This window comes from Fusarium poae, chromosome 2, assembly GCF_019609905.1.
Source record: "Fusarium poae strain DAOMC 252244 chromosome 2, whole genome shotgun sequence".
Classification (NCBI taxonomy): Eukaryota; Fungi; Ascomycota; class Sordariomycetes; order Hypocreales; family Nectriaceae; genus Fusarium; species Fusarium poae.
In genome coordinates this window covers 9,677,315-9,703,156 of record NC_058400.1, presented here as the reverse complement: position 1 = coordinate 9,703,156, position 25,842 = coordinate 9,677,315, and the positions used below count along the sequence as shown (strand labels likewise).

General features: G+C 47.9%; 10 protein-coding genes across 10 annotated transcripts; 5 read left to right on the top strand and 5 right to left on the bottom strand.

Moving 5' to 3' along the window:
* Nucleotides 1-1,510: 1,510 nt before the first annotated feature.
* On the bottom strand, nucleotides 1,511-3,379 carry FPOAC1_007293 (uncharacterized protein; the record flags this gene model as incomplete). The annotated part of the gene is made up of 4 exons (XM_044851761.1): nucleotides 1,511-2,034; nucleotides 2,111-3,088; nucleotides 3,145-3,204; nucleotides 3,253-3,379. 4 exons carry the CDS (start codon nucleotides 3,377-3,379, stop codon nucleotides 1,511-1,513), a joined length of 1,689 nt encoding a protein of 562 aa, XP_044710473.1.
* A 2,429-nt stretch (nucleotides 3,380-5,808) lies between these two features.
* Nucleotides 5,809-6,624, bottom strand: FPOAC1_007292 (uncharacterized protein; the record flags this gene model as incomplete). The annotated part of the gene is made up of 1 exon (XM_044851760.1): nucleotides 5,809-6,624. The coding sequence occupies one exon, from the start codon at nucleotides 6,622-6,624 to the stop codon at nucleotides 5,809-5,811; it is 816 nt and encodes a 271-aa protein (XP_044710472.1).
* Nucleotides 6,625-7,180: 556 nt separating this feature from the next.
* Nucleotides 7,181-8,092, bottom strand: FPOAC1_007291 (uncharacterized protein; the record flags this gene model as incomplete). Its single annotated transcript, XM_044851759.1, has 1 exon — nucleotides 7,181-8,092. One exon carries the CDS (start codon nucleotides 8,090-8,092, stop codon nucleotides 7,181-7,183), a length of 912 nt encoding a protein of 303 aa, XP_044710471.1.
* Nucleotides 8,093-8,594: 502 nt separating this feature from the next.
* On the bottom strand, nucleotides 8,595-9,250 carry FPOAC1_007290 (uncharacterized protein; the record flags this gene model as incomplete). The annotated part of the gene is made up of 2 exons (XM_044851758.1): nucleotides 8,595-8,983; nucleotides 9,037-9,250. The coding sequence occupies 2 exons, from the start codon at nucleotides 9,248-9,250 to the stop codon at nucleotides 8,595-8,597; spliced, it is 603 nt and encodes a 200-aa protein (XP_044710470.1).
* Nucleotides 9,251-11,254: 2,004 nt separating this feature from the next.
* On the top strand, nucleotides 11,255-12,220 carry FPOAC1_007289 (uncharacterized protein; the record flags this gene model as incomplete). Its single annotated transcript, XM_044851757.1, has 3 exons — nucleotides 11,255-11,371; nucleotides 11,473-11,772; nucleotides 12,011-12,220. 3 exons carry the CDS (start codon nucleotides 11,255-11,257, stop codon nucleotides 12,218-12,220), a joined length of 627 nt encoding a protein of 208 aa, XP_044710469.1.
* A 247-nt stretch (nucleotides 12,221-12,467) lies between these two features.
* On the top strand, nucleotides 12,468-13,157 carry FPOAC1_007288 (uncharacterized protein; the record flags this gene model as incomplete). Its single annotated transcript, XM_044851756.1, has 1 exon — nucleotides 12,468-13,157. One exon carries the CDS (start codon nucleotides 12,468-12,470, stop codon nucleotides 13,155-13,157), a length of 690 nt encoding a protein of 229 aa, XP_044710468.1.
* A 3,351-nt stretch (nucleotides 13,158-16,508) lies between these two features.
* Nucleotides 16,509-17,479, top strand: FPOAC1_007287 (uncharacterized protein; the record flags this gene model as incomplete). Its single annotated transcript, XM_044851755.1, has 3 exons — nucleotides 16,509-16,599; nucleotides 16,804-17,206; nucleotides 17,257-17,479. 3 exons carry the CDS (start codon nucleotides 16,509-16,511, stop codon nucleotides 17,477-17,479), a joined length of 717 nt encoding a protein of 238 aa, XP_044710467.1.
* Nucleotides 17,480-19,166: 1,687 nt separating this feature from the next.
* On the top strand, nucleotides 19,167-20,872 carry FPOAC1_007286 (uncharacterized protein; the record flags this gene model as incomplete). The annotated part of the gene is made up of 4 exons (XM_044851754.1): nucleotides 19,167-19,881; nucleotides 19,935-20,054; nucleotides 20,116-20,371; nucleotides 20,431-20,872. The coding sequence occupies 4 exons, from the start codon at nucleotides 19,167-19,169 to the stop codon at nucleotides 20,870-20,872; spliced, it is 1,533 nt and encodes a 510-aa protein (XP_044710466.1).
* A 2,838-nt stretch (nucleotides 20,873-23,710) lies between these two features.
* On the top strand, nucleotides 23,711-24,202 carry FPOAC1_007285 (uncharacterized protein; the record flags this gene model as incomplete). The annotated part of the gene is made up of 2 exons (XM_044851753.1): nucleotides 23,711-23,859; nucleotides 23,926-24,202. The coding sequence occupies 2 exons, from the start codon at nucleotides 23,711-23,713 to the stop codon at nucleotides 24,200-24,202; spliced, it is 426 nt and encodes a 141-aa protein (XP_044710465.1).
* Nucleotides 24,203-24,600: 398 nt separating this feature from the next.
* Nucleotides 24,601-25,752, bottom strand: FPOAC1_007284 (uncharacterized protein; the record flags this gene model as incomplete). Its single annotated transcript, XM_044851752.1, has 1 exon — nucleotides 24,601-25,752. The coding sequence occupies one exon, from the start codon at nucleotides 25,750-25,752 to the stop codon at nucleotides 24,601-24,603; it is 1,152 nt and encodes a 383-aa protein (XP_044710464.1).
* Between the last annotated feature and the right edge of the window lie 90 nt (nucleotides 25,753-25,842).

The window sequence follows — 25,842 nt, the reverse complement described above, 5'->3', positions numbered from 1 at the left end:
CAATTCACTCAATATAGGTCGTCCGTTGAGTTGGTTGAGTTGTTTGGGTCTCTGGTTAGCATGCCAGAGACATAGCAGCGGCCTTGACGATGGGAAGCAAGTATCGACAGCATTCATACATGCTAGGCAGCGATCAGTCAAGATGACTGAGGGATGCCTAATCCTGTGGTTTTCGCACAACGATCGGAATCGATCTAACGCCCAAAAATAGTCTTCTTCACATTCCCCACTCAGGAAAGCGAACGCGACACAGAACGAACGTTGACAAGAGTCGACACCGATCAAGTCCAAAAGTGGCATGCCGTATTTGTTGGTTTTATATGTACAGTCTAAGATTAAGACATCCGGATATGCCTGTAGGTATGCCACTGACTCGGGATGCGCAAATAGAACAGCTTTGACTCGACCGTCTGGACCGGTTTGAAATTGACTCCAAAATCCTTCTCTAAACAGCTGATCAGCAAGTGCGTTAATGCTGCTTTGTCCTTGACACACTTCTCGTCTAGCATCTGCAATACGATTGTAGATGTCCTGTTGTGTTGCTATCGTGTCGGTGTTCTGCCGCATGTACGTTCTAATTTCTTTAGGGGCTATCCCAGCCTTGGCAAGGCCAGTCAGTTGAGACAGGTGCTCCTTGGACATTGTTCGAAGTACTGGGTGGGCAGTGGTATCTTGGCTTGGTTCATGGTTATGTAGTGAGAATCGGCTGTCAGAACGGTGCCGCAGAGTCCAGGTACTTCTATCTTTATTCTCTTTCGCCAGTACAGAGAACTCGCAGCCTGTTGTTCGAGTTGTCGTCTTGCGTTGACGTTCTCTCGAAACGATCGGATGGTTACGGCGACGATCACACATGTACGTGATTGTCCTCCTGCCGGTTTTCTCCTTAGTTGACCTTCCAGTTATGAACGCGTAGCCCCTGGTCGCCGCCCAGGCGTTGATTGCCTCGAATAACGCCTCCCGTGACTCATACTCGCCTTCGGGAGGGAGACAATCGTCAGGAAACGGTGTTGGACTTTGAGATTGGTTGACGGTCATAGCCAAGCAGTCGTCGTAAGCCCATAGTCTCGACACGATTAGCAACGAGTGCAATAAAACGCGACATTCGAAACGGCGCGAAAGAGACCGATAGCGGAGTGAGCTATACCAGATATGGCAATTGGGACGGGACCCGTCCAATTTTAGAAGGACGGGTACCCGTCCGCCTATTGACCGCCGCTTATACTAGACCTGAATCTTGCTCTTGCCTTCTTTGTAGGTATTGATTTCCTATGTTTTCCTTAAGCTTAAAATTGCTATACTATTGGGAATCTAGTAGTTAACTACCTGATTAGATGTTGATAGAAGAGTGTATTGAAATCTGATCTTATTTGTAATTTTGCTGCATTTCTTTGTCCTTGATCTGCTTCTGTGCTGCCTGCCTGTCTGCATAGCCAATTTCATCCTGACGATGACCCGGATGGGACTGCTTACATATATATATATATATATACCGATATATACCGGGAGTTGTCTATAGTTTCGAAAGAGAGGTCGGCACGTCTAGCGGGCTCTTAAGCATCTGAAGACCCTTCATGAATGATTCCCAAGACTTATCGGAGGTGATAGGGGCTGTTATGTAATCGTCTACCTCAGATGGAGTAACAGACTCTAATCTGATCTGGGCGAGGACAGCGCTATATGAGCTGCAAGACCGAGATGGCGCCCGTGCCTGGACCAAGGGCTCAAGTGCGGGTAGGGGATCTAAGTCTTCACACAGACAGATCCTCTCATACAGCGTGAGCACTCCCGAAGAGATGCCCGACTTCTCAGCCGCCTCGTAAGCCATACGATTTCCAATGGCCTCTGCTAGTAATCTGCACCGAGGCAGAATGTAGCGATCGAAGGCAGGCCCGCGATGATTATCGTAGCCTCCGACTCTTTCAAGTCGCGATTTCATGTCTCTAATTAGATCTTCTTCGCGTTGTGCTAAGCGAGATGATCTATTCATTGCCTGTGGAAGGACCAAACTCCCCGCCAATACTTCTGGCATGAAGCCTACATAGCAAGCCGTTAGTTATCACATTATAGAGTTTCAAATTGATCAACAATGTTAAGATGCGAATGAACGTACGGATGCATAGGACCAACGTATCGCCTTCGGAGACGGTGTTCCCTTGGAATGTAAGGTCCAGCTCGCTTATCTGGTTGAACGCAAAGAAGCCTTGCCATCCACACCTCTCGGCGAGTGGCCTTAAGACTTGAGAGGCCTTGACCACCGTCGCCTTGAAAATGGTAGCCAGTGCATGCTGTGTAGGGTCAGTCAGATCTGGGCACATGTCTATAGTCCAGCGAGCGAACGCATTCAAGACTTTTTCATGTACCCATCCCTCAACAATTGGAACTTGCTGAGTGCTGAAGTCCATGATCCGTTTCCGCTCCTTACCGCCGTCGACCGATGCTACAGTCCTCCTCTCGCTGTAGACAGCTGCGATGCGTGTCCCGACTTTGATAGCCGAGATACCCAGAATAGAAAAGGACACTGTTCCCACAGGTACGCGCCGGATATGACGCAGGAACTCGATGCGGCCATTCTCTGGCTTAGAGCTAGAGCCGAGCAGTGCGGTCGAAGGCAGGGAAACGTGATTGAAAGAGGTCAAAGAATGATCCAATGGCTTTGTGCCCGGCCTTGTAGGAAGCATAAGGGACGTGACGCCAGGTCGCATACCCATTGCGTCGCTCAACAACACTAGAAATGGCTTCACACCGTGGTCCTCTTCATCTACCATAAGGCGAGCATATACTACAGCCACACGGGGCATCTCGCAGTAGGGCGTATTCGGGGGCATTGCCTTTGCAGCCCCGGCATGGGGAGTATGCAGATCGTACGAGCCATCTGGAAGTAGTGTTGCTGTTGTTTCAAGGTTCCGAGCATCCAGGCCATGGGCGACCTCAGTTAGCATAAACCCCCCACAGACCTCAAATCTCAAGAGTCTGTCCAATAGGGGCTGTAGATCGGGGCGACGTGAAATGAACGAGCATAACGTTCCGATGCAAAGATTGATGTGTATCATCGCGATGATGTACGCAGTCATATCGCGAGCAGCAATCACTTCGTTGCCAGTTTTAGTAACTATACAAACGTTTACGAAAAGTGATCGAACTCACAATCGAAATGGAAATCCCAATATTTCGGGGTCAGGTTCATGATATCATCTTGTGACAGGCCTTGAACGTCAGCTTTTGGATCTCTCCCAATACGTGTGGTTGGCATACCACTTTGGACACAAATTGACTGTGCCCTTTTGTAGTGTATGGCGATATCATGGTTAGAGGCAGGCGGCACGATGTCGTTCCGGCTATGCCAGATGTCTTGATTCAGAATATCTTCAGACTGAGACATGACGAAAGCCTGATCTCCTGTGTGATCGAGTGGTATTCGGTTCTAGTACAGATAACGAAGGGCTTCCCGACAACAAAGAAAGCTGTCAGATATGAAGGTGTATCGTGTGTATTGCTTTATGCTTTCACAATCGAAGGACTATTGAGATCTTATATACTCGACTGGCTCCTCCTAGGACTTTAAACTTTAATCATATTGTTGAGGGTGAACCCTCCAACATTCAACAAAACTTGAATCCTAAACCTTACTAAGGGGGGTTCAATCTCACCCCCCCTAACCCTCGTACCTCAGGTAGGGGGGGTTGCTGAGAAGCAAAGTGTGCTTTGATTGGTAAATTACTGAGGGATACTTTGATTTTAGTGTATTTTTGGTGTAAACATAAGTAGATTCGGTGATCACATATCGACTGTTTATCTGAATTACAAAGAGCCCACTTTTCTTTACGACTCAATTGTTATCTGAAAATATAGCCGCTTCCGGTGAGGCTGGTTCATCCCTTCATACCTAAGACAATGGCCACATGCAGCCGAATGTCTCATTGTGAGAATTGATAATCTCCTGATGGCTTTATTCTCGAGGGTCATCAGCTGGCTCTTCCATCGAGGTTAGGCTGTGATGGACCGATACGGTGATCTCTAAATGACTAAAGCACAATTCACCAATGGAAATAGACGCTAGGAGTGGGCCCGTGGAATCCAAGCCTTAGCGTTGTTTTCATCACGCACATGGACAGGTCACGTCTGGTGCTGCAATCGATGTGATATGAGAGGCGCAGCGGAGTTCTTTTCGGTGCAAGCCACGTCTTCCGCAGCGGACCATCTTCGAAAGTCTGTGCTTATCCCGTTCAATCTCATTGACAAGATACCCAGTAGCTGGGGTGCTGATAGGAATGGAATATCTGTTGGAGCATTTTAAGGACTGGAATGTCTTCTATCCCATTGAGTGCAAGTGGACCGTAGTACATACACCCTCATGCTAAAAGTATGTTACCTGGCTATCGATCAGTGATCAGTATTAACAAGCTAAATCTGGTCACCTATTGGTTTAACTGATAAGTTAACTTACCTATACCCCTCTTAATAGTGCCTGCTATATATGACACGGCATATCATTGTCATCCTACAAAGGCTATTTTTCAGCTTACGTTATGTATACGATGTTGACTCAGACAAATATGCGTCATCCATTTTGGTCAGGAAAAATGCCCCTCAAAGCAGAAAAGATCGGCACTATTATAGCGGTTACAATCATCTAACCCCTCAGGTCACATAGAACTTTCAGCTTTCAGCTATCATATATTTTTCAGCTTTTGTAATGTTATTCCATGAGCCCACTCTTACTGTACGCAGTCGTGGTGGTAATTCGACGAAATACAACAAATCTGGCCCGTGCATGCTGTTGAGTGGTTGTCTGTGCACGCTTTCAGGGTTCGCGGAGCTACAGTGGAATTGAAGAGGACAGCGCGCTGAGATTGGTCAAGTGTGGATCTCATCGCGGTGTGCCCCACTCGACGTGGTTTACCGGGCATAAACTACAAGAAGCGCTTCAATGTGACGGTTGGGGTTTTAAACTGGTAAACTAGTCCGTACTGGTTTATGTTTGCAGAGACGTAGGGCGTAGATACTGAGCAGAGCGAAGTGTCACATCTCTTAATAGTGAATAGAGCGGGTTAGGCGTATTCAGGTAAAGATGTTTTATTGATAGCTGGTGAGCTAAGTTCTACCTAGTGCTAAAGGAATGTATATATACTTGATGATATGCATGTCGAACGGAGTCAGTTCGACTCTGTTCGTCATGTAAGTCGAATGGCGTGCGTTCGACTTCTACAGGGTAGGTAACTACTCATTGGTGGGAAAAGTGGGGGTATCCACCTTGCGTGCGTGACGACTTGTTGGGTCGTAACATAACAAGAGAAGGATTATATAATCATATAGAGGGGAAAAGAATGAAAAGCCATAGGGAGCAGATCAAACAGAAAAGAAAGGAATTCAGGTTTTCTAGCAGCCCCACCCTCTCTCTTCTCTTCTATATAGTCCAGTCTATATACTACCTACCAATTAGGCCCACCAATATCTCACCTCCTATATAACACAGTTATGAGGTAAAGCCTACTAAACCATACTATTTAAAGGCTAACGGAATAACTACCCATCTAACTATTAGCTAATTAGAAAGTATAATATACAAGAGAGGCAATTAATTATATCAGGGCGGTTAAAGAGCACCATATGTCACGGGCTGGTCTCGGGAATACAGGTGAACGGGGAACGCTTCAGGCGGAACGGGATCTATTGCTACGGATAGGCACTGCAGGCGGATCAGACTATTGACAAGACGTAGCTCGAGGAGCTACGTTCAGGATCTATCTAGTCGGTGAACTAAAGTCTCAGCGATAACGTATCGCCACGTGATCTAACCCACTTGTAGCTCTAGGGTAGGCAGGTCCGGTCTTGGTCTGTGACAGGTAGTGATGACTCAGAGTCAGGTGCACAGGGCGGCGATGAGGGCATCTCGACTTCGCTGCCGCCGGCGACTTCAATTACAGGAAGAATCTCGTCTTCTTCATCCATTTCCTCGTGCTCGTGTGCTTGTGTGAGGTTGAAAGTGACCGTATCATCACTGTGAGGGAGGCCGGTGAGATCAACGGCGCTGAGGGGCTTCGCGGCATACTGTGCCTTGCGGATAGCTTCACGCACATCATCAGGGAGTTGTGTATCTATCATATAGCCGTCAGTCTCTTCTTTCAGTGCTTGAGTCATTTGTGAACGCTGTGTATCCATAGATAAATAGTCATATTGCTTCCCTGTGTGCTCCAACCACTGCTTGAACTGCAGCCTCTTTGGTATGCCGTTGACGATAACTTCTTTATTCTCTCGCCACTCATCCTTGAGGCGGTTCATCTCCTTGATGATGACAGATCGTGTGAATCGTATACCCTGCTTATGTTGCTTCTTCTTATCGTCGGCGATAGCCTCCTCTTGTTGATCTCGCAGATCTTGCAGCGATACTGTAGGAATAAGGTCAGAGACAGTCTTTGCGCGGCGGCCTCGCTTTCTCTCGTGACACCGCTTTTCGATGCGAGTTCTTCGATCATCCACGTACTTTTTGATAACATCCTCAAGCACCACAGCTTCATGAACGATGTTGCGAATGTGCCGGAGCCCTGCGAGCGTAGGAGAACTGAGGATATCGTGATATCGCTCGCCGATGGTCTCGGCGGTGCTGGAAGCGGCGTGAAATCGCATATCTGAGGGAAGAAGTGAGAAATGAGCAGGCGTGAAGGTCTTCTTCTTCTTGAGCTGCTTCCTGAGAAGATATTCTATGGCAGGTCGGTCTGTGGGAGGGTAGATGCCCGTTTTTGGAAGCCCGAGATGATGTGAGCGGCAGTGAAGCCTTCATTAAAGATCTCCTGATTTTGGTGAGAAAAGGGGCCTTTTTCGGTGAAGGCTGATTAAGAAGGCACATACCTGAAAAGCTCCTGCAAAGGCACGCCGGCCAAAGGTAAGATTTCCCTTCCGCAACGCCTCACGAAGCTTCTTCTGATGCGCTTCCTTCAGAAATTGAAATACGCCTACATCCATTGGCTGGAGTATATGCGTTGAATGAGGCGGAAGAAATGCTACGAGAATATTGAACTTTATCATATATTCTCGTAATTCGAATGAGCCGTGGCCTGTGAAGCCGTCGATAACGAGCAGCCGCCATACAGCCTCATCATCAGGCCTCGCCGCGGGAGGCATATCGTGAGTAACCAAGCGGTTATTTGTATCCTGAAGGTGCTCATTACACCCAAACCACTCTTCAAAAATCAAGCTGACGTTTCTGTACAGTAGCAGATTTCTCCCACGAGCATCGGTTGAAGTGCTTCGCCCACTCGAGCGTTATCGCCGCACTTGAGAATGCCGAGTCTGACTGAGCGAAGCGCATATCAGGATCGCCTTCAATGAACGCCCACTCAAGCGTTGGCAACGACTTGAAGATCAGCCAGGGGGGCGTTGTTGCGCCGGCTGCGTTGCCTGAGCCGATGACTGTGCAAGTCTCGCGATCTTGCGGAGAAAATACCTCTGTTGCTGACTTCTTCTTGGTGCGTACAACGAGGCATTCCATCTTATCTCGTAGCATTCCGACTCTAACTCCTGCTTCATCTGCATTCCAGGTCTCTGATGCACCGATATTGTACTTCGTCATCACATCGCTGAGGCGTTGGAACCACTCCTTCGTATCATCAACGCCGCCTTCCTCATATTCGGCACGCGAAGCTTCTCTCGACTTCAATATCGATTTCGCAAGCTCAGGATGATCATCGCGGAAGCGAGAGTACCACATCTTGCTCACAGGTCTCGCATCAGGATCACGGCGGCGCCGCAGAGTAAGTGCTGCATCTTCTATTTCCCACTTGGAGGCAGGCAGGCCTGACTTTTCCATCCAGATGATATAACACACGATAGCTTCTTCTTCCTCATCCGTGAGTTGCCGCGGGCGCCCCATCTTAGGATCGACAACATCCTCATAATCTACGGTATTCGCAGCCTCAAGTCTCTTGACGATGCGGCCGATAGATGCACGAGCAGAGCCGGCATATCGAGCTTCAGCAGCACGAAGAGTCAGTGGCTTCTTTCGGCGGCCGGCAGCATCACGATTGAGACCGCGGCGAAGTCGCTGGCGTGAAAGAACAACGGCCTGAGCAGCTCTCAGATTTGATTGTGAGGGCATAATTTTGATGGACGTGATATATGACTTTTTTACTGATTGATGTCCTAGAAATCATTGGTTTTGGCGGGCAAAAGTCATGATTTTGCGACAGCAGCCTGTGCGGGGTTGTCTCACACTTTTCGCCTTGTCTCATACTTTTGTGGCCAACTAAGCTTGCTTAGTTGGCACCCCCTCCCGGCTAGCCAACGAGTAATACACAAACTTGACTTTAAGTACATTGGACCTTATAAAATTTTACGAAAAATCTTAGAAAACAACTACGAACTGGACCTACTACCGAAGGTCAGGATCCATCCAATCTTTCACATTTCCTTACTCGAATCAGCCGCCGACACGATCCAAGTCAAGATCGGCAACGAACCAGAAGAAATCGACGGACCAGAAAACTACGAAGCTGAAGCAATTAGAGACATGCGGAAAACAAACGGACAAACGGAGTATTTGATCAAATGGAAAAACTACCCAGAAAACGAGAATACATGGGAACCACCGAAACACCTGATCAATGCCCAGCGACTCCTGAAGAACTTCCACCAGAAAGACCAAATAAAGGGGAGGCATCGAGAAAATTATCACCCAAACCCAACGAAGACCAATCCACATCGTTAGGAACATGATCTACTTGAAGATCCTGGATCACGGCACTCTCATGAGCATCCAGACCAGACAATATTTTATCAGCCTCATCCACCTCTTGGAGACCACGACGGGTCGCCTCAGAACGTTTCTCCTTCACACGATTACGAATCTTTCGGATCCGCGACAAACGGCCAGCAGCAATAGATAAACGGGATTGAAGGGCCGCCATCTCCTCATGGAGCCTGAGTAAATCTTCGCTAGCCTCATCTTCATCATTTTCCAGTTTCTTTTCTTGTCTCATCAAAGTCATCACTGTTGAAATTGGCACAAAAAGAAAAACACTCATTTACAAGAGAAGACCCTACGGGATGAAGCAACTCGAGTACTATCGCAAGACTTCTTCGAACGAATGCACTCGCTACAACGAGCGGAGTCCGCAGACATCAGGCACTTCTTGCCATTTCGGAAACAACGGGTATAAGGCATGTCAGCCTCTTCGTTAGAAAATTCAACAGATAACGCGAGCGTCTGGATTTCACGATCTTTACGCGAGGAATTCTTGGATACACGGTTAGGCATGGTGTCGCATGATGATGAAAAGTCTAGGTGGAGACTTACCGGAAGAAGCACGATGTTGGGTTGACATAACTGTTGAACAGTAGGATGGCCGCACGGGGTATCGTGTGACCTATCGGTCAGCTGTCGGCGACCCTAGACCCATTCAGGAAAGCATAATAAGCAGACCCCTCTCCAAGGAAGGCGGGGGGGGGGGGGGAAGTTGAACAATACACATACAATTAAGGACATCAAGGCGCACGCGATCCGTTCAACAATAGGAACCAACTGATCGATCAGCTGTGCGTCGGTCAAAGTGCTTTAGCCACTCAAGACCCAGTTCGTTATTTGTCCAGCCATTTTGGCTCATTGCAATAACCCAATCGCACGGGAGGGTAGGTTCTTCATGCCAGTTAGCGAGGTGATTTTGGCCCGCGCCAATGATAAACGGCTCAATCGCCTGGCCTTCCGCATTAATCGCCTGAATGACTGTAATCCATTCACGGTTTCCAGGCTGCACTGATCTCGGTCTTCCAAGCCTTTCTGAACCTGTGACGACCATTCCGCTTGAAATCATGCCCATCATAAAGCCAGTCTCATCAAAATTCCAAATATCATGTGATTGGATACCATATTTCGCGATTGTGTTCTCTACAAGCCTAAACCAATTTCGAATAATAGTCGGATCTTCACATTTGGCTCTCTGGTAATCATATCTCCGAAAGAAACGCATCTTGAGCTCTGGTTGTCGCTTGATAAAATTGTTAGCCCAGTGTATGCCGACAGGTAACGCGTTGCGGTCAGCGAGGAGACAATTAGCCATTGCTTCAACAAAAGACAGTTTTGGGGGAAACCCTTGGGAATCTAGCTTTAGAATAAAGCGAACTAAAGTCCTTTCTTCTAGATTAGATAGCTTTCGTGATCCTGGGGTCCAGTCGCGGCGGGATTGAGCGCCATTCTGGCGGCGACGTAATGTACTGCGATCGACTTTATATATATTTGCAGCGCGTCGGGTGCTTAATTTTGGGTTACTTTGAAGGGCTTGAAGTGCAAGAAGGATTCTACCTTCTTTATTAGGTTGTGACATACTGGGTGCTTGAGAATTATTTGATTAGATACTTATGATGTAGGATGAGGGATTTTTGGCTCACATACTTGTCTGGCTCACATACTTGTGATTCACGTTATTACATATGCATTATGTGATTGTCTAATCTCGAGGGAAAATCTAGATCTTCCCGAGCCACTACCCTACACTAGATAGTCGCAGATGGAAGTCTACTCTTAAATAGCGGGGGAATTAGCGGCAAAGCTAAGTATCTGCTATCGTGATCTAAAGCATGACCCCACCGCGCGTATGCAATGTGGAATGCGTTTTCCAACCATATTGCGCCATCGAAATAATCCCTTCTATACGTGGTTTCTATTCCATTTCACCAGTAGGATGTCGAACTCGCCACTCTCCCCGTCGCCAGCTGGCTTTCCGCCAACAACATTGACACCTTGACCTACACCTCCTTCTTCCGTCTTCTCACGATTGTCTCAGCCTAAAACGGTCGCCAAGCAGTTGGAAGAAGCAGCCGTTGGAGCTTTACCCAGCCACGCGTGTTGTTTCATACTGTTTCATATGAAACTGAAACAGTTCATGGACCCGGTTTCGTATGAAACAGTAACTCCCCCAGTTTCATATGTTTCAGTCGGTTTCATATGTTTCATATACAGCTGATGAGTCCCAAATATCTTAGTACCTTACCAAGAAAATTTCGCAAACAAATGCCTTCAACGCAGTTAGAAACGTGCTAATAGTAAATATGTGTCGCATAACACCACTAGGTTCGTGCGCCTGGATATAAAACGCGGCCTGTACTTTAGAGTCGTGTCTCTGGTTTCACATCCGGCTTGTCGCATCAAGGACTCCAATCCTAACGACACGAACACATGGCTGTTCAATTTCATCTGTTCTTTAGATAATTCTTATCAGTTGACTGGTGCCATCACTGACCCCTGTGGAATTAATTGTCCGACAACATGTCATCAGCCTCGCCCGCTCCCTTGTCATCGGAGCCTTCTGATGAGCTCTTGGGGCCTGCTTCGCCTGGTTCTCCCGTTCCCGCGAAGCGCATATTAGATCGCTGGAGGCAGAAGGTGTACAGCACAGCGAGTGGGGTGAAGGATGAATTCGACCGCTTTATTTATATAAGTAATTTGAAGTCCTCTAATGGCCTGGTTCTGACGATACTTCGCAGGGCTCACAGGTTGGGATTGGACAACAAACGGCCTTACAGTGGTGGCTTGAACCGACGCAGCGAGAGAATTTCCCCCTCTACCGTATGGCTATTGACATATTCTGCATCCCCTCCATGTCTACGGAAGCAGAGCGAATCTTCTCAGGCGCAAAACGACAGGTTAGATGGGATAGAAGTAGGATGTCTGCCAAAATGGTAGAGGCATGTGAGTGCATTAAAAGTTGGATAAGTGTTCCAAAGGGAAAGAGCAGGCCGCTTCTTGCAGGGGTGTTTAGGGAAGCGGAGGATATCGACGCGGCTGTAAGGATACTCCAAGAAGATATAAAGATTAGTAAGGGGGCAGAAAGTGATGGCGAGCCTAGGGAATTGGTAGTGTAGGTAGGCAGACAATGCCAAACATCTTTGGGGTACTTGGAAATAAGGTGGACTGCAACTGGATATTGTTTCGTATGAAACTGAAACCAGTTCATATGAAACTGAAACTATACTGACGTCCGGTGTTATGAAACTGAAACTCCTCCCAGTTTCAGTTTCATAGCGTGGCTATCCAGCACTGGCTTTACCTCCCAACCCGACCATTGAGAATCTGTCCAAGATTACCTGGAAGAACCGTCGCTTCGTCCAAGAGGATTTGTTGGCTCGAAAAGGTGCAAAGGGCAGGAAGAGCTGGATTAGGTCGCATGGAACCTTCCTTGTCGAACTGAACTATCAGGATCTACCGATAGGTCACGTCTGGTGCTGCAATTGATGTGATATGAGAGGCGCAGCGGGGTTCTTTTCGGTGCAAGCCACGTCTTCCGCAGCGGACCATCTTCGAAAGTCTGTGCTTATCCCGTTCAATCTCATTGACAAGATATCCAGCAGCTGACAGACCTGCGTAGAGCTCACCGGATCACCCCAGCTAGCCAGTCTAGCGAGTCAAGCGAGTTGCCTGAGAGCAGGATCACGAGGAATACCGGCTCTGCGAGGAATCCACGGCCGAGCTCGAGGTTGTCATGAACAACGAAACGCGGTGGAACTCCACTTACATGATGATTGAGAGGGCTTTTCGAAAGCAGACAGATATCAGAGCATTTATCTTTGCAACTCAAGAAGAGGAAGACGGGGCAAGACGGATCCCGGCGGAGGACATATTGTCCAGCGAAGACTGGCGGGTTCTTGGCGAAGTCAACGAGATTCTCAAACCCATATACCTTCAGACGATGCGGACGCAAGGCTGGGGTAAAGGTGACAGCCACAGCCATGGACGCCTGTGGGAGGTGGTGATAGGAATGGAATATCTGTTGGAGCATTTTGAGGACTGGAAGGCCTTCTATAGTGAGGTTACGGAGGAGACGATGGGAGAAACTCAAGTGGATGCTGCGGAGCGGATTGCAACGGCGTCAGCAAATTTCCGAGAGTCCAACGGTCGGCCAAGCCGCGTTCGCCGTCTCCCTGCCCGCTTTGAGGAGGATGAGGTTTACGCGCTACCACAGCGGAGTCAACCTCCGATATTCGTAGAATCTGCCTTACCGTTGCATTCTCGGGCTGATTATTCTACGGCGGAGAAACGATCAGCGTCCGAGACGTCGCAAAAGAGCACATTACCAGCGGACCATCGAGCCTACATTCGGGCATCAATCAACAACGGGTGGAAGAAGCTGAATGAGTATTATGACAAGCCAGACTTGCGTATTGTGATATAAAGTGCTAAAGTGATATTCATATTCATATTCACATATTCGCAAAAAGTGTGCTAGAATATCACCCTAGCACTTTAGCACGATTGATATCACTATGGCACTCTAGCACGATTGATATCACTATAGCACTTTAGAACAATTGGTATCACTATCGTACTTTACCACCTATGCTGTCAGACATCCGCAAATCAATCAAAATTAACATCGGAGTCTTCATCGCCGCCACTATGAAAACCCGTATCAGTAATTACACCCATACCACCATAAACAGCCTTCTGGATATGGCCTTCACGCAGCCAGTTACCTATACATTCAACCTTCTCAAGATTCTCGCAACTCATTCGTTCTCTATCCCAGGAGAGAGTACGTCGACCACCAGAGAAAGCAGATTCCGGATCAGCTGATTCAGGCGCGATTGAGAGGATATCAATAGCCATTCGACTTAGCTGAGGATAAGTCTTCCGCTGATCCTTATGACACCACCATTGAAGTGGTGATCCACTTATTTTGATGGGTGTTGCCTTGATAAAGTCTTCAAGATCGTCCATACAATCACCCAGATCCTCGGTGACTTCCAACTCTTCAAGTAAAGCGTCCCACTCGTTCGGCTGCCGCTTTTGCGAAGCACATACCTCATCAACCGACTCTGCAGGTCCAGTCTCAGGCTGAGTTTTGTACTCTTCTTCCCAAATTGTACGGGCACCAGCAATGGCGTTTTCGTGCCATGACTCTGGCCAGTGGCGCTCAATGTACCTGATTCGCTTTGAAGGATCAAGAAGGAGGGCGGCAGCGTAAACAGGCGCATCTTCGGTCATCGTATAATACTTGTCGAGAATGAACCAGCCCATCTCAATTGAATGAAGGATACGGCGATCAAGCGTCTCTAGCTTCGAGTAATGTTCCTAGATTGGATAATTAGCCAAGTTAGGGTTTAGAGTCTATCAAGAGACAGCAAACCTTGTTCTTTTCATAGTGGCGTAATAAACCATCCATAATTGTCAATGTTTGCGACAATGTAGAATTCTTACCCTCAGCCCATAAAGTTGCCGACGCGAATGGGTGGAGAAATCTATGTGTTTTTTCAAGGTAATCCCAATCTGATGAGTTGAGGATATTATCGTTGATCTCCTTATCGTAATCAAGCAAGAATTGCTTGATCTGTGATTGCCTTCTGATAAGATTATCGATCAGCTTATACCAAGAGTTCCATCGGGTGTCGTTATCGATCCCAAGCCGCAAGCCTACTCGATCCTCCCATAGATCACTGTGGATAGATGAATTTCGAAGCCAGACCGCAATGTTATGTAGTTTACGCATCGCCGGGATGGTTTGCCAGCCTCTGAAGTTGTCATCCTTGAAATCGGGGGGCTTCCGAGCGGCCCTTTTAGCCTTTCCCTTCCATATCTTACTGAAAGACTGTTCTTGCTGTCCCGAACCTTCAGACCGCGATGCTGGCTCGTTGGCGGATATATAATATAGTGTGAAGTAGAATTGTTCGTACATCTCGGCGCCGGTCACGTCGCTAGCAGCGGCAAGTGCTGCGCGTAAAGCTTCTTTCGAGGACGCAAGGAGAAAGGCTTGAAGGGAGAGATTTATGATATGAGCGATGCATCGGATTCGACGCTGGCTGGGATGGAAAGATACCTAGACTCAGTTAACCAACTACCTATTAATCAGCGTTCTAAATAGCATACACCATATTTATCCTGTAGCATTTGTGAGAGATGTTTTAAACAGGTATCGTTTGAAGTAGCATTATCGCCGGTATGATAGCCGATTTGCTTCGCAATACCGTATTCTTCGATTGCTTCCGCCATTAGAGTTGCTTGGCGCCCGCCATTGTGGCTGTATCGACATTCAGGCATAGCTAGCAGGGCCTTTTGAAGTCGATAGCCATTATCAACCCATCTAGCGCATACTGCTAAAATGCCATGCCGATGAGGCGATGTCCAGAGATCGGTCGAGAGATGGATCTTCGATACGGACGCCTGAAGCTTTGCTTTCAATTGGGATCGGTATAAGTCGAAAGTAGTGGTAATATGACGCATCGCCGCGTCGCGGGACGTGAGGAGAAGATCCTCAATAGCCGGATTGCATGCCAATATGATATCCTGCATCTCATCCCATTTCACCGCGGAGAATGGTAAACGACGGCGTGTGAGCAGACCGACAATCGATTCTATATATTGCTGTCGGTTAAAGACGCGGCGTAAAGTGGCATCTGATGGCCGACTCTGAAAAAATTGACCATCCGAGGCTGCTTTGACGGCCGGGTAATAATATCTGTGTCGTGCTCGTCTACGGTACTGGCCTCCGTCTGAAGAATAGAGGCATGCTTCCTTTTCGCGTGGTAAATAGCATTGCCACGCTTTCCATTTGACCATGGACTATCTGGGGGACAATGAAGGCATTCATACATAACACGACCAGACGTCTTTTCGTTTGCCAGATGGCCCTAGTTTGGCCTTATCTGGATGAGTGGTGCGGAAAATGACGTCGAAGCTAGATGATTCGAAGGGCAGATCATTGATGCCTAGATGAGTAAGGGTATCAGTGATAACTTTTGAAGATGAACTCATGGCCTTCTTATAGGTACTGGATGAGATTGGTGGTTGTTCTTGCTCTCCTCCTTCTTATAGGTAAAGAGGCGAGGTATGACGACCTCTGACCCTGCTACAGACCTGTAACACTGTTCTGATGATTCACGCGTAATCGGTGACAGATCAACACTCGGGTGGATGAACGGGAATTGAATTGATAGAATAATTCGATGCCAAGTCTTTGAACTCGAGTAACGGGTATCGAAATCGTGATAACTGGCGCGGTTCGCTGAAACTCTCATTTCTTGAACGCGTCAACCGACCCCTGACGCTACCTGACGCGATCGAGCTTGATTTGCTGTCTTGAATGCCCAGGCTATGTGGATGTGCTAAGATGTGTTAGTGTATACATCTATACCGCCGAGACTTACACGTCAGGATAGGTATCGTGCAACTGCAGCAATCATATTTCCCCGCAGCCCATAAACGACTGCTTTCTAAATTTCAACGATAATTTATTGAATGAGACCATTTCCCAATTCCCATAAGGACTATGTCCAGCGTGGGGGAGGTTGAAAAGCGAATCTTTGTGACCATGAAATGCGACTAATATTGTTTAGAGGGTACTTGCGCAAGTGTGGGGGAATACGTGAGCACTCTGGTATCTTTCAAGCACTGAGATATAGGGTAAGCCCGACTTGTAAAAACTTCCACGATGAACTTCAAAACATGCTGATTTTCCGTAGATTGGAAGTAATGCAAACAAAACTGGCCCGTTTAGATATCTCCCGTCAGGAGCTTTCTATCCGTGCCAATGTTCTCACGGTCAGAAGACCATTTCGACCTTGAGTCTCACATGTCTCGTGTATCCTCAACCTGGAAATGTCGCGTTGTGCGCCTCGATGGTCTGTGCGATGACACAAGCCAATAGAATTAGAGTAGATCCAACAAAAGTAGATAAGATTATCTAATCTTATCGGATAAGCATGCCACACGGCCGATAGCATTTTAGCTATCGTGATATCACATTTAGCTGAAAAAAAGTGTGATATATATTCACGGTGATATATATCACTTTAGCACTTTAGCACAGTGTGATATCACTTTAGCATATCACAATACGCAAGTCTGTGACAATCTCGGAGAATCTCCCTTGTTTGCGGCAGCAATCATTCTTCACCCGCTCAGAGAGGCGACTTGGGTGTCTGAGGAGCAACTCGCTTGCGTTCTCGCGACTGTCTCAACCAAGCCCCAAACCCGACTAGCTGCCCCTGAGGATCTACCGAAGGTCGTCTGGAAGAACCGCCGCTTCGTTCAAGAAGATTCGCTAGCTCGGAAAGGTGCAAAAGGCAGAAAAAGTTGGATCAGATCGCACGGCATGTTCTTCATTGAATTGAATCACCAGGATCAGCCCATTGGTCATGTGTGGTGCTGCAGCCGATGCGACACGAAGGGTCGGCCAGAATTCTTCTCAGTACAAGCGACATCTTCTGCAGCAGGTCATCTTCGCAAGTATGGATCCGTCCTCTATACCAACATATCCAATATACTGACTTGCACAGAGCCCATCGGATCACCCCAGCGAGTCAATCAAGCCCCAGCGACGATAGCGCGATCGATCTCCAGTCCCATGCAACTCCCAAACGACCACGGCTTGACCAGAGCATAATACCAAAGGCAAAGGTCAAAGCTGTACAAGAACGTAGTGTTGGGCTCGTCATTGACAGTGATGTGCCCTTCACAATATTCGAGCACAAGTTTCTAAAGGAGCTCTTCTATCAGTAACATCGCAAAGGCTCGCAATGGGCGCCGACACGCTGGAGCGAGTTCATTGTCTGAGGAACTGGGTCCGACACGGCGGGGTAAAGCTGGGCAGTTGTGTCGGTAATGGATCCGGCGTAATACCTTCACATACTCAATATATAGGCCTCCCATACAATTGATTGAGACGAGCCAATCAAACCAAACAAATCAACTTTGGACCGAAGCCCCATCAAACAAATCAACTTTTACCTCAAAGTTGATTTGATTGATTTATGATGAGCGCTGAGACAAACAGCCCTCTTTGGCCAGTCTTGCGCGCAGCCAGCCTTCCGCTGCGATACCATATCAGCGCTCATCTGGAAATCCCCACCAAGTCGAGGTCACCGCTGGCACAAGTTGTTTTAGTGCTCGATTGGTTACTGCTGCTACTAGCGTCTTGGTAGTAACTACTTATGTTACAATAACCACAAAATCATTGGTCTTTTGAACGTGAGAGATTGGCCATACCTTAACAAACATCTTCGCCATCATACTTTCCATCTTTGAAAGCGACTGAAAGACCTGTGAAGCCTGTTCAAGGCCCATCTCTGATTACCAGAGGCCCGTGGTAACACGCCAGTGTCGGCCACCGTATATTTTTTGAAATAACTAGCGAAAAAAAAAAGCTTACTCTAGCGTCAAGATTTGAGACCCCTGTGGGTTATACAATCGAGTCCACAACAACGACAACCATGTTTTGAGGGATATCTTGGCTCTGACCAATATTTGACCCGCAGGTCTGCCACGACCCACGTCCTGTACTCACCATGCATATATGCACCCCTCGCCTTACTTTATCAACCCCACAAAGCATGTAATCTTAGTGCGGTGGCATGCATGATATTCGTGGATAACTCACGAGCCAGCGAAGGCGTATTGGCGGGGTCTGAAAATCAGCCGTTAGAGGAGCCGGGCTTGTGCGGCTGCGGCGGACCCCAACGCCTGCCGAGAAAGTAGCTAGCCCCTCAGCCCCTTGGGTCTCAAAGACGCCAAAGACCGTGCTTGAAGCGCAATTTCAGTGTGAATACTTCAATAGACGAATCAGGCGGCACTAAAGTAGCTCCCCAGAGTCAATTCTAGGAGCCCTCAAGTCTCTTCCTAAGGGAACCACGGCGATAATGCACGAGAATGCCTTGTTAAGGGCTGAGAACCAAGACCTTCGACAAGCAAATGAAGATACTAAGTCGGCGGCGGAATAAAAAAAAAACAGACTGCAGAAGAGAGTGATGGCAGTAGACGAAGGAAGGCAAGAGATTGGTCAGATGAATGTTGGCGGGCAGGTAGTGGAAGAATCGTTGAGAAGTGTGTTAGCTAAAATGAAAATGAATTGGGCCTGTCGCTCGGTTGATGGCCAAACCCCACTAGCCGGGCATGGCTGCTGTTAAAAAGCGGCTAAAACCGAGTACAATCAACCAACCAACCAAATACGATGGGGTGAGCATAGAAAATGTGGATTCGGATGTGATGATATTATTGATCGTGGACTTTGTTTCTTGTCCGTTCTTCTCTCTCCGAGGGGGGTTTCACCCCTCTTCTGGATACAAGAAAAATATTGCAATAAATCAATCTAACAGTCCAAGGGCCCACCTATCTAAAACATCTTCTCCGCAGACAAGATAGTAGCTCAGGTCGTATAGAACCTACGTGTATCGATTCATCAACAGATAGGATGGCGGCTCAACAGCTCACCAAAGATGAACAGGCTCTTCACGACCAAACCAACCTTCTTCCACGCCGCCAACTGGTCGTTGCTCTCGCGACCCTCTCCGCCTCACTCCTTCTCGTCACCATTGATCAAAACGGCATCTCAGTCGCTCTTCCCACCATCGCCCACGACCTCAACGCCGAGAGCACTATCTCTTGGGCCGGAACAGCCAGTCTAGTCTCCAACACATGTTTTCAGATGCTCTATGGCAGGCTATCGGACGTGTTTGGTCGCAAGGTCGTGTTCATATCTGCTGTTCTACTACTCTGCGTCGCAGATTTGCTATGTTCGCTTAGCCGCAATGCAATCATGTTTTACGTCTTCAGGGCCATTGCAGGTGTTGGAGGTGGTGGTGTGCAGAATCTCTGCAACATCATTATCTCGGATATTGTTACTCTTGAGCAGAGAGGCAAGATCCAAGGTGTTATTGGGGCTACGGTTGGGCTTGGCAATGTCGTTGGTCCATTCATTGCGGCAGGGATGATAAGCCAAACATCATGGAGAGCGTTCTTCTGGCTTCTATCACCGTTATTGTTCTGCACAGCGGTGCTCGCTTATTTCTTCCTTCCTTCTAAGCCTGCTACTACTAGGTTTTGGGAGGGGATTAGCAAGATTGATTGGATGGGCACAGTGGTGTCAGGTACTGGGATCATTCTTCTTCTTATTCCTATTTCTGGAGGTGAGTCATTCCCGGTCCTTTTATCTCACTCTGTATCTCATGTTGTTGGCCAGGAGGATCGTACTTTTCCTGGGACTCTCCTCTATCGATTAGTATGCTCACTGTTGGCGGCACATTATTTATCGCCTTTATCGTATGGGAGTGGAAATGGGCGAAGCTTCCCATGATGCCGGGTGAGTCTGTCTTGTCTGACTATTGAGTCTACATCTCGTTAATGCAATGTATCCTGTTCAGTCAACATCTACGGAAACATAACCCTGTCCATAATGTTGGCCCAGAACTTCCTGTTTGGTGCTGTCTATCAGTCTTACCTTTACTACGTTCCTCTCTACCTCCAGAACCCGCACCATTACAACGCGATTACTTCTGCAGCACTCTACACCCCCTTGGTGGGTGCCCAGATGCTCGCTTCTATCGTCTCAGGACAGTACATTAGTCGTCGTTTAAGATACGGCGAGGTGCTCAAGACTGGCTTTGCGTTATGGACTCTGTAAGCATCCGAACCATCATCACTTTCCGATACAATATCTGATCAATTCATCAAAATAGAGGGGCGGGTCTTGCTCTAATCTTCAGCCGTCATACTAGCCCTGCTGTCATCGCTGTTATTTTAGCCGTCGTTGGCACAGGAGTTGGGTGTATCTTTCAACCCACCCTGATTGCCCTTCAAGCACATTCGCCAAAGAGCCGCCGTGCTGTCATCATCTCCAGTCGAAACTTCTATCGTTGTATGGGTGGTGCCTGTGGCCTTGCTTTCTCGGCTGCAGTACTCCAGTCTCGTCTAAGTGGAACCCTTCCAACGGAGTATAAAAGTCTTGCCAGCTCAACATATGTTTTGCCAGACTCGATGCGTGAGAAGCCTGGTGTTCTGGATGCCTACATGTCTGCGAGTCATAGTGTATTTGTACTGCAAGTGCCTCTGATTGGAATGTGTTTGCTTGGTACTGCCTTTATTCGGGATCGTGGCCTAGATCCAGTCAAAGGTAGTTAGAGATATACCTTAGTCCACTGATTTAGACTGGTTTGCTTTGGAATCGATCTACATTCATCAGGCGCCCTTGCAGCTGTAGATATGTGTTCTTGGTCTGTAGTGGTGACAGAGATATCCTTCCTCAAAGCGCTAAGGTACCTACAGCACAACTTGGCTGGGGAGCTGTTCCGCAACCCAAACAACGGCGCCTTACATCACTCAGATGGACTCGATAGTCAGTCAGACTCTCAATATAGCTTCAATTTTATTAATTTCGCTATGCCATGACCTAATTTGAGGGCATCAGTATAAATAAATGTTAGAAAATGCCTTAGTTTACACCAAAACGGCATCCTTATGGATGTGTCACACTTTAGTGGCTAACTAAGCTTGCTTAGGTTGGCTCGGCCGGGCTCGGCCCGCATGAGTCAACGGGTAGAGTGATTCGAGTCATAATGATATTTCATGGCTTTAGCAATCTGTTTATTATATTAAATCTCAGTCCACACATATACACTATAAAGCAGAACTTCTGTATAGTATTCAAATGGGTATAGAATTTGGTTATAATAAGTAGTTGACTACTTCCCTGGAAATGGAAGTTGAGCAAGCGATTCTCAATATTTCCCTGAAGGGCTACCCTGGCAATGTAACCGAACGAAAGTCATACCGTATTATATGCAACCCTCTCTCCGTCACATCCGTATCCCTAGGTGTGCCGCCCCGGCCAGATGAGGCATTGTAGAATGGTGCTGGCTTCCGCAACTACTGCAGAGATTGCTTGAGATGTTTAATTGTGACCTCGAGGTAATATTACACGCCATGCCTTAGTTGAAACATGAACACGGGAGTAAAGAATAGGTTTATCCGAACAGCCTAATAGCAAGGATAACATCATCTTTCCAGACTGATGATCACTCTCTCTTCTGTCCTGATATTCGTCTAAGAGCTGGTCATGTGCGAGTTTCTGTAGCCTATCCGGCGTCAACACAAATTAGAACTACTAATTAGCCCGGACACCCTTACGAAACCGCCTGAATCAAACTTTATTTCAAACAAGGAACGGCTTGGCAGTGTTGATCGGGAGCTATAAAGACATCACGATATTCATATTCGGTGGCCTGAGCGAACAACCCCTGCTCGCTATCACGCAATTAGTAAGAATCATCCACGCCAAGACTCATATCAGCGAGTTTCAGCGAAAATGCTTCCCTTGGCGAGAAGGTAGAAATGGACAGGCCGAAGACGGGGAGGTGTGCCGGCGGAGACTTTTAACGTTGATCGCCAACTAACAACCTTAGCCCGAGAGCGATGTAACAGTTAAACAACCAGCATATATATACATACCCTCAGGGTTTAATAAGAATCCGGACTTCATAGACTCTAGATAGAAGGTGTTAATTATAATATCAAGAAAAATATTTCTTGGCCAAATCACATCAAGACGTCATAGGCCACGATGGGACTTGGCCAAGAATATGGTCTATACGATATACGCGTCAACTCCATCTGCCCCCTGGTCAGCATTTATTCCCCTTTGAAGGCAGGGCCTATTAATTAGAGTTAAGTGGGTCGTGTATGGAAAATACTTTCCTTTCTGTAAGATTCGTTCTCCTTAGCGACATAAACTCAATCTATCTATAGGGTCTCCTAGATTTAGAATTATAGTGATGGGGTTACGTGGAATATATTGGGTGTATTGTCACACTAACGATATATTGGGTTCTTGGCAATAAATACCATATGAGTCATGTTCATATTGGGTAATACAATATGCACCCCTTGACAATACAATGATATTGGCAATAATTCAGGAGATGTGGAGGCCATGCGACGTTCCATAGATATTTTTGCGAGTTCCATGGATTACGTAGGCCTCTCACGGTTCAGACGCTCCGATGCAGTTTTTGCCAGGCTGAACTTGATGTACGATTATTGCTATGATCGGCCGGAGGATGCGCTTGGCTGGCTGCCAGTCGATATGCCACGAGTGTGTTGTTCTGTAGGACAGATCGATTGGAAGGAAGCCGCTTCGCCCGGTGCCGATAATCTATGCCCCGACAATAGCGCCGCTGGCAGGACGGACCGCACTATGGCGTATAAGATGCCATCTTTGCGGCCTCATCAACAACATTGCGGAGCACGTCACCGGACATCGTCGAAAATCACGCAAAACCTCGCCACCCAAGTGTCCGTCGCAAGGAAAACCCCGGAAGCGTATCCATACAGCGGCAGAACGCGCAATCACGGCATCCCCATTTGGTTCCTCGTAGATCGTATAGCTGCCGGATAACAAAACCGAGGAGGGGGGCTAATGCGGGAAACGGTGGCGGGCATTGATGGCGCAAGTGGCTATTTGAACGACTTACAGGATAGCCAGATGTGGGATACTGAGGAATCCGTTCAGATGATCAGTGATCAGTCATGGGCGGCGGGTCATGTCCAGAATAGTTAATGTGCCGCGTAATATGTCTCTTGTTCGGAGCTGTCTAACTTGGCGTGCAGCAGTGCCAAGAGCGTGCTCCCAACCAACTGGCGGGATTGTAAGTTGGCGAATTCGCACTAGTGAAGCCGTGGCCAGCAAGACGGTCGCATGACTAAAGCGCTTGCCCACTCCTGCTCGGCCTTCCACTGGAAGTTGGACTCTTTCCGTGGTCGCATTCGTCGTGAAGGTTGGTAATGTTCCCATATACCGATTCGAGGTTACTGTGGACCTATTTGGTAAAACGCCAGATCGTACCGTATGGGGTGACGATAGCCTATATGATTGTGGCCTTCCATTCACAATATTCCGACCGCTACGAGAGGACTTGGTTTAAGGTTACGGCGGGTCTCGCCAACTTGGTGGGACAGTTTGTCATGACCTTTCCCATGACGACCTGGTGCGCATGGGAGGCCAAACAGACGATGCGTGTGCCAGCACTCAGCGCCGATATTCGAGACGCCATCGCAGGTTATCATAGCTCTTCAACGGGCGGTACCGTCGCCTTTCACAAGATCCTTGAGACGTCAAAAATCAGCCGCCACATGAGAAGTTAAGTTTCTAATATGAACTCCGATCTTCATACAGTCAGACGAGTTTTACTTGACGGCTTACCATCCCACGTCCACGGCGAGGAGCAACATCCGACTAATGCTCGGGCGCCTAAAATGGTAATTTGGATGATGTCGTTCTGCGTATTCTTGTTCAACTGTTTTTGTTATGCCACCACTTCGTTCCTCCTCGTCAAGGTTGCAGCAACATCAGTCTTCGTCCTACTGGTCCAAGGCGACGTAGCTCGCAAAGACCACCAGTCACTTGAAGATATGCTCAACGTCTCAAATCAAATCTTACCTCCGGAAATATTCTGACGCTTCCGTTTGTTGGAATCCCAGTGTTGATCGCTCTCAGAGTTTTTCACTACCGTTTGATGAAAAATCTGTGGCCATTTTGGGTTCTCAGTATTGCCCAAACGATTCTCAACCTTACAATTTCTGACCTATTTGGTCCGGCGGTGTTGAGATTAGCGGAGAAGTGCAGGGGATACCCACGTTGGGGTAGTAATAATCAAAGCCGTCGGACGGAGGAGGTTCGCTCTAGTCTATTGTGGGAGGAGTCCCCGAAGAGCTGACGTATTCACTAGAAGTAGACCAGGGACAGAATGTAAAACTCCAAGCGCATTGAATAAGTTAAATAAATTATCTAACCTGTTGTCTGAACCAATAGTTCTCATTCCGAAGGTCTACGATACGCAACAGATAATCCCCCGTTAACCGTCGCTTTCGGGATTCAGACACTCGCATGACTCGCTTGTTACGAGGTAAGTTCTTGATATTTGAGTCTTGAACCTTCCCCGGATATTGGCGTTAGGTTCAATCGCAACAATCATTCCGGCTTTGAATGAGCCTGCAGCAAAGCCGTCGATTGAACCTTGTTCATGCGGACCGAGTCCGACATTGTGACCGATACGGGCGGGTTTTGTGTAGCCGCGCTCCGCCAGCATCTCGCAAGCCTTTTCGTACGGAGCAGAGAGAGGTAACCCAGGTCGAATTAATTCAACGACTGCGCCACGAATCTCATTTGCGTCCGCGATTGCCGTCTTTTCTGAGTTGGACAGTTCTCCCTTCCAGACGGTGTCCTCCAATTCAACATGCCTCCCATTGATGACGCTCCAGATCAGCACTGAACCCGCCTCTCCATCTTCGAGTCTGCGCGAGGTGGGTGAGGCGGTCTGCATGAATTTTCGTTCACCAAAAAGAACCCAAACATCAAATCCGTCAAATTTGCCGCCTTCCAACGAGCCAAAGCCGTGGATGTCGGCATCGGGATAGGTTTTGCTCCACAACTTGTACATTGCGCATTTGGCGGCGAAGAATGTTTCGTACTCGCTACCCCCGGCATGGGCTCGTTCTTTCGCTGCAGCTAAGCCGGCGCCGGCGATCTTAGCAGCGATACGTGCATTCGCGATTTCATCCTCATCCTTGACGCTCCGGCATTCTTGCAGGAGGTCGTCGACTCCAACGAATTTCGCATCCGGCAGTGCGCTCGTCAAAGCATCGTAGAAATCCAGTGAAATGAACTTGCGCTCAATCCCGATCCTCTTTCCCACAGAGCTTCCCTGGGCGACGAGGATTTGCAGTGCCTCAGGCCAGTTTGACGCTGTCGGTTCAGCGCCGAACCAATGTCCGTAGAAGTGATTGATGCGAACGCCGGGAGTGTTCTCAGCTTTGTGTTTGCGGAGTGCGTTTGCAAGAAGGATAGGTTTGGCACTATCCTCTGTCAAAATCGCGAATGCGGGGTGGGACCAAATGGTCGCGTTGAAGCCAGTCAAGTAGCAAATGTGTTCGGGTTTCGACAGCACCATCACGCTGATGCCTTCTCTCGCCATGCTGACTTTAAGACGAGTTACTCGGCTTGACATTTTGATGGAGAGGCTCAAATTATATTCTGATGAGGGGAGAGGTGGCGCGTCTTTGAAGGTGAATAAAGAAAAGGGGCACTGTGCAGATAT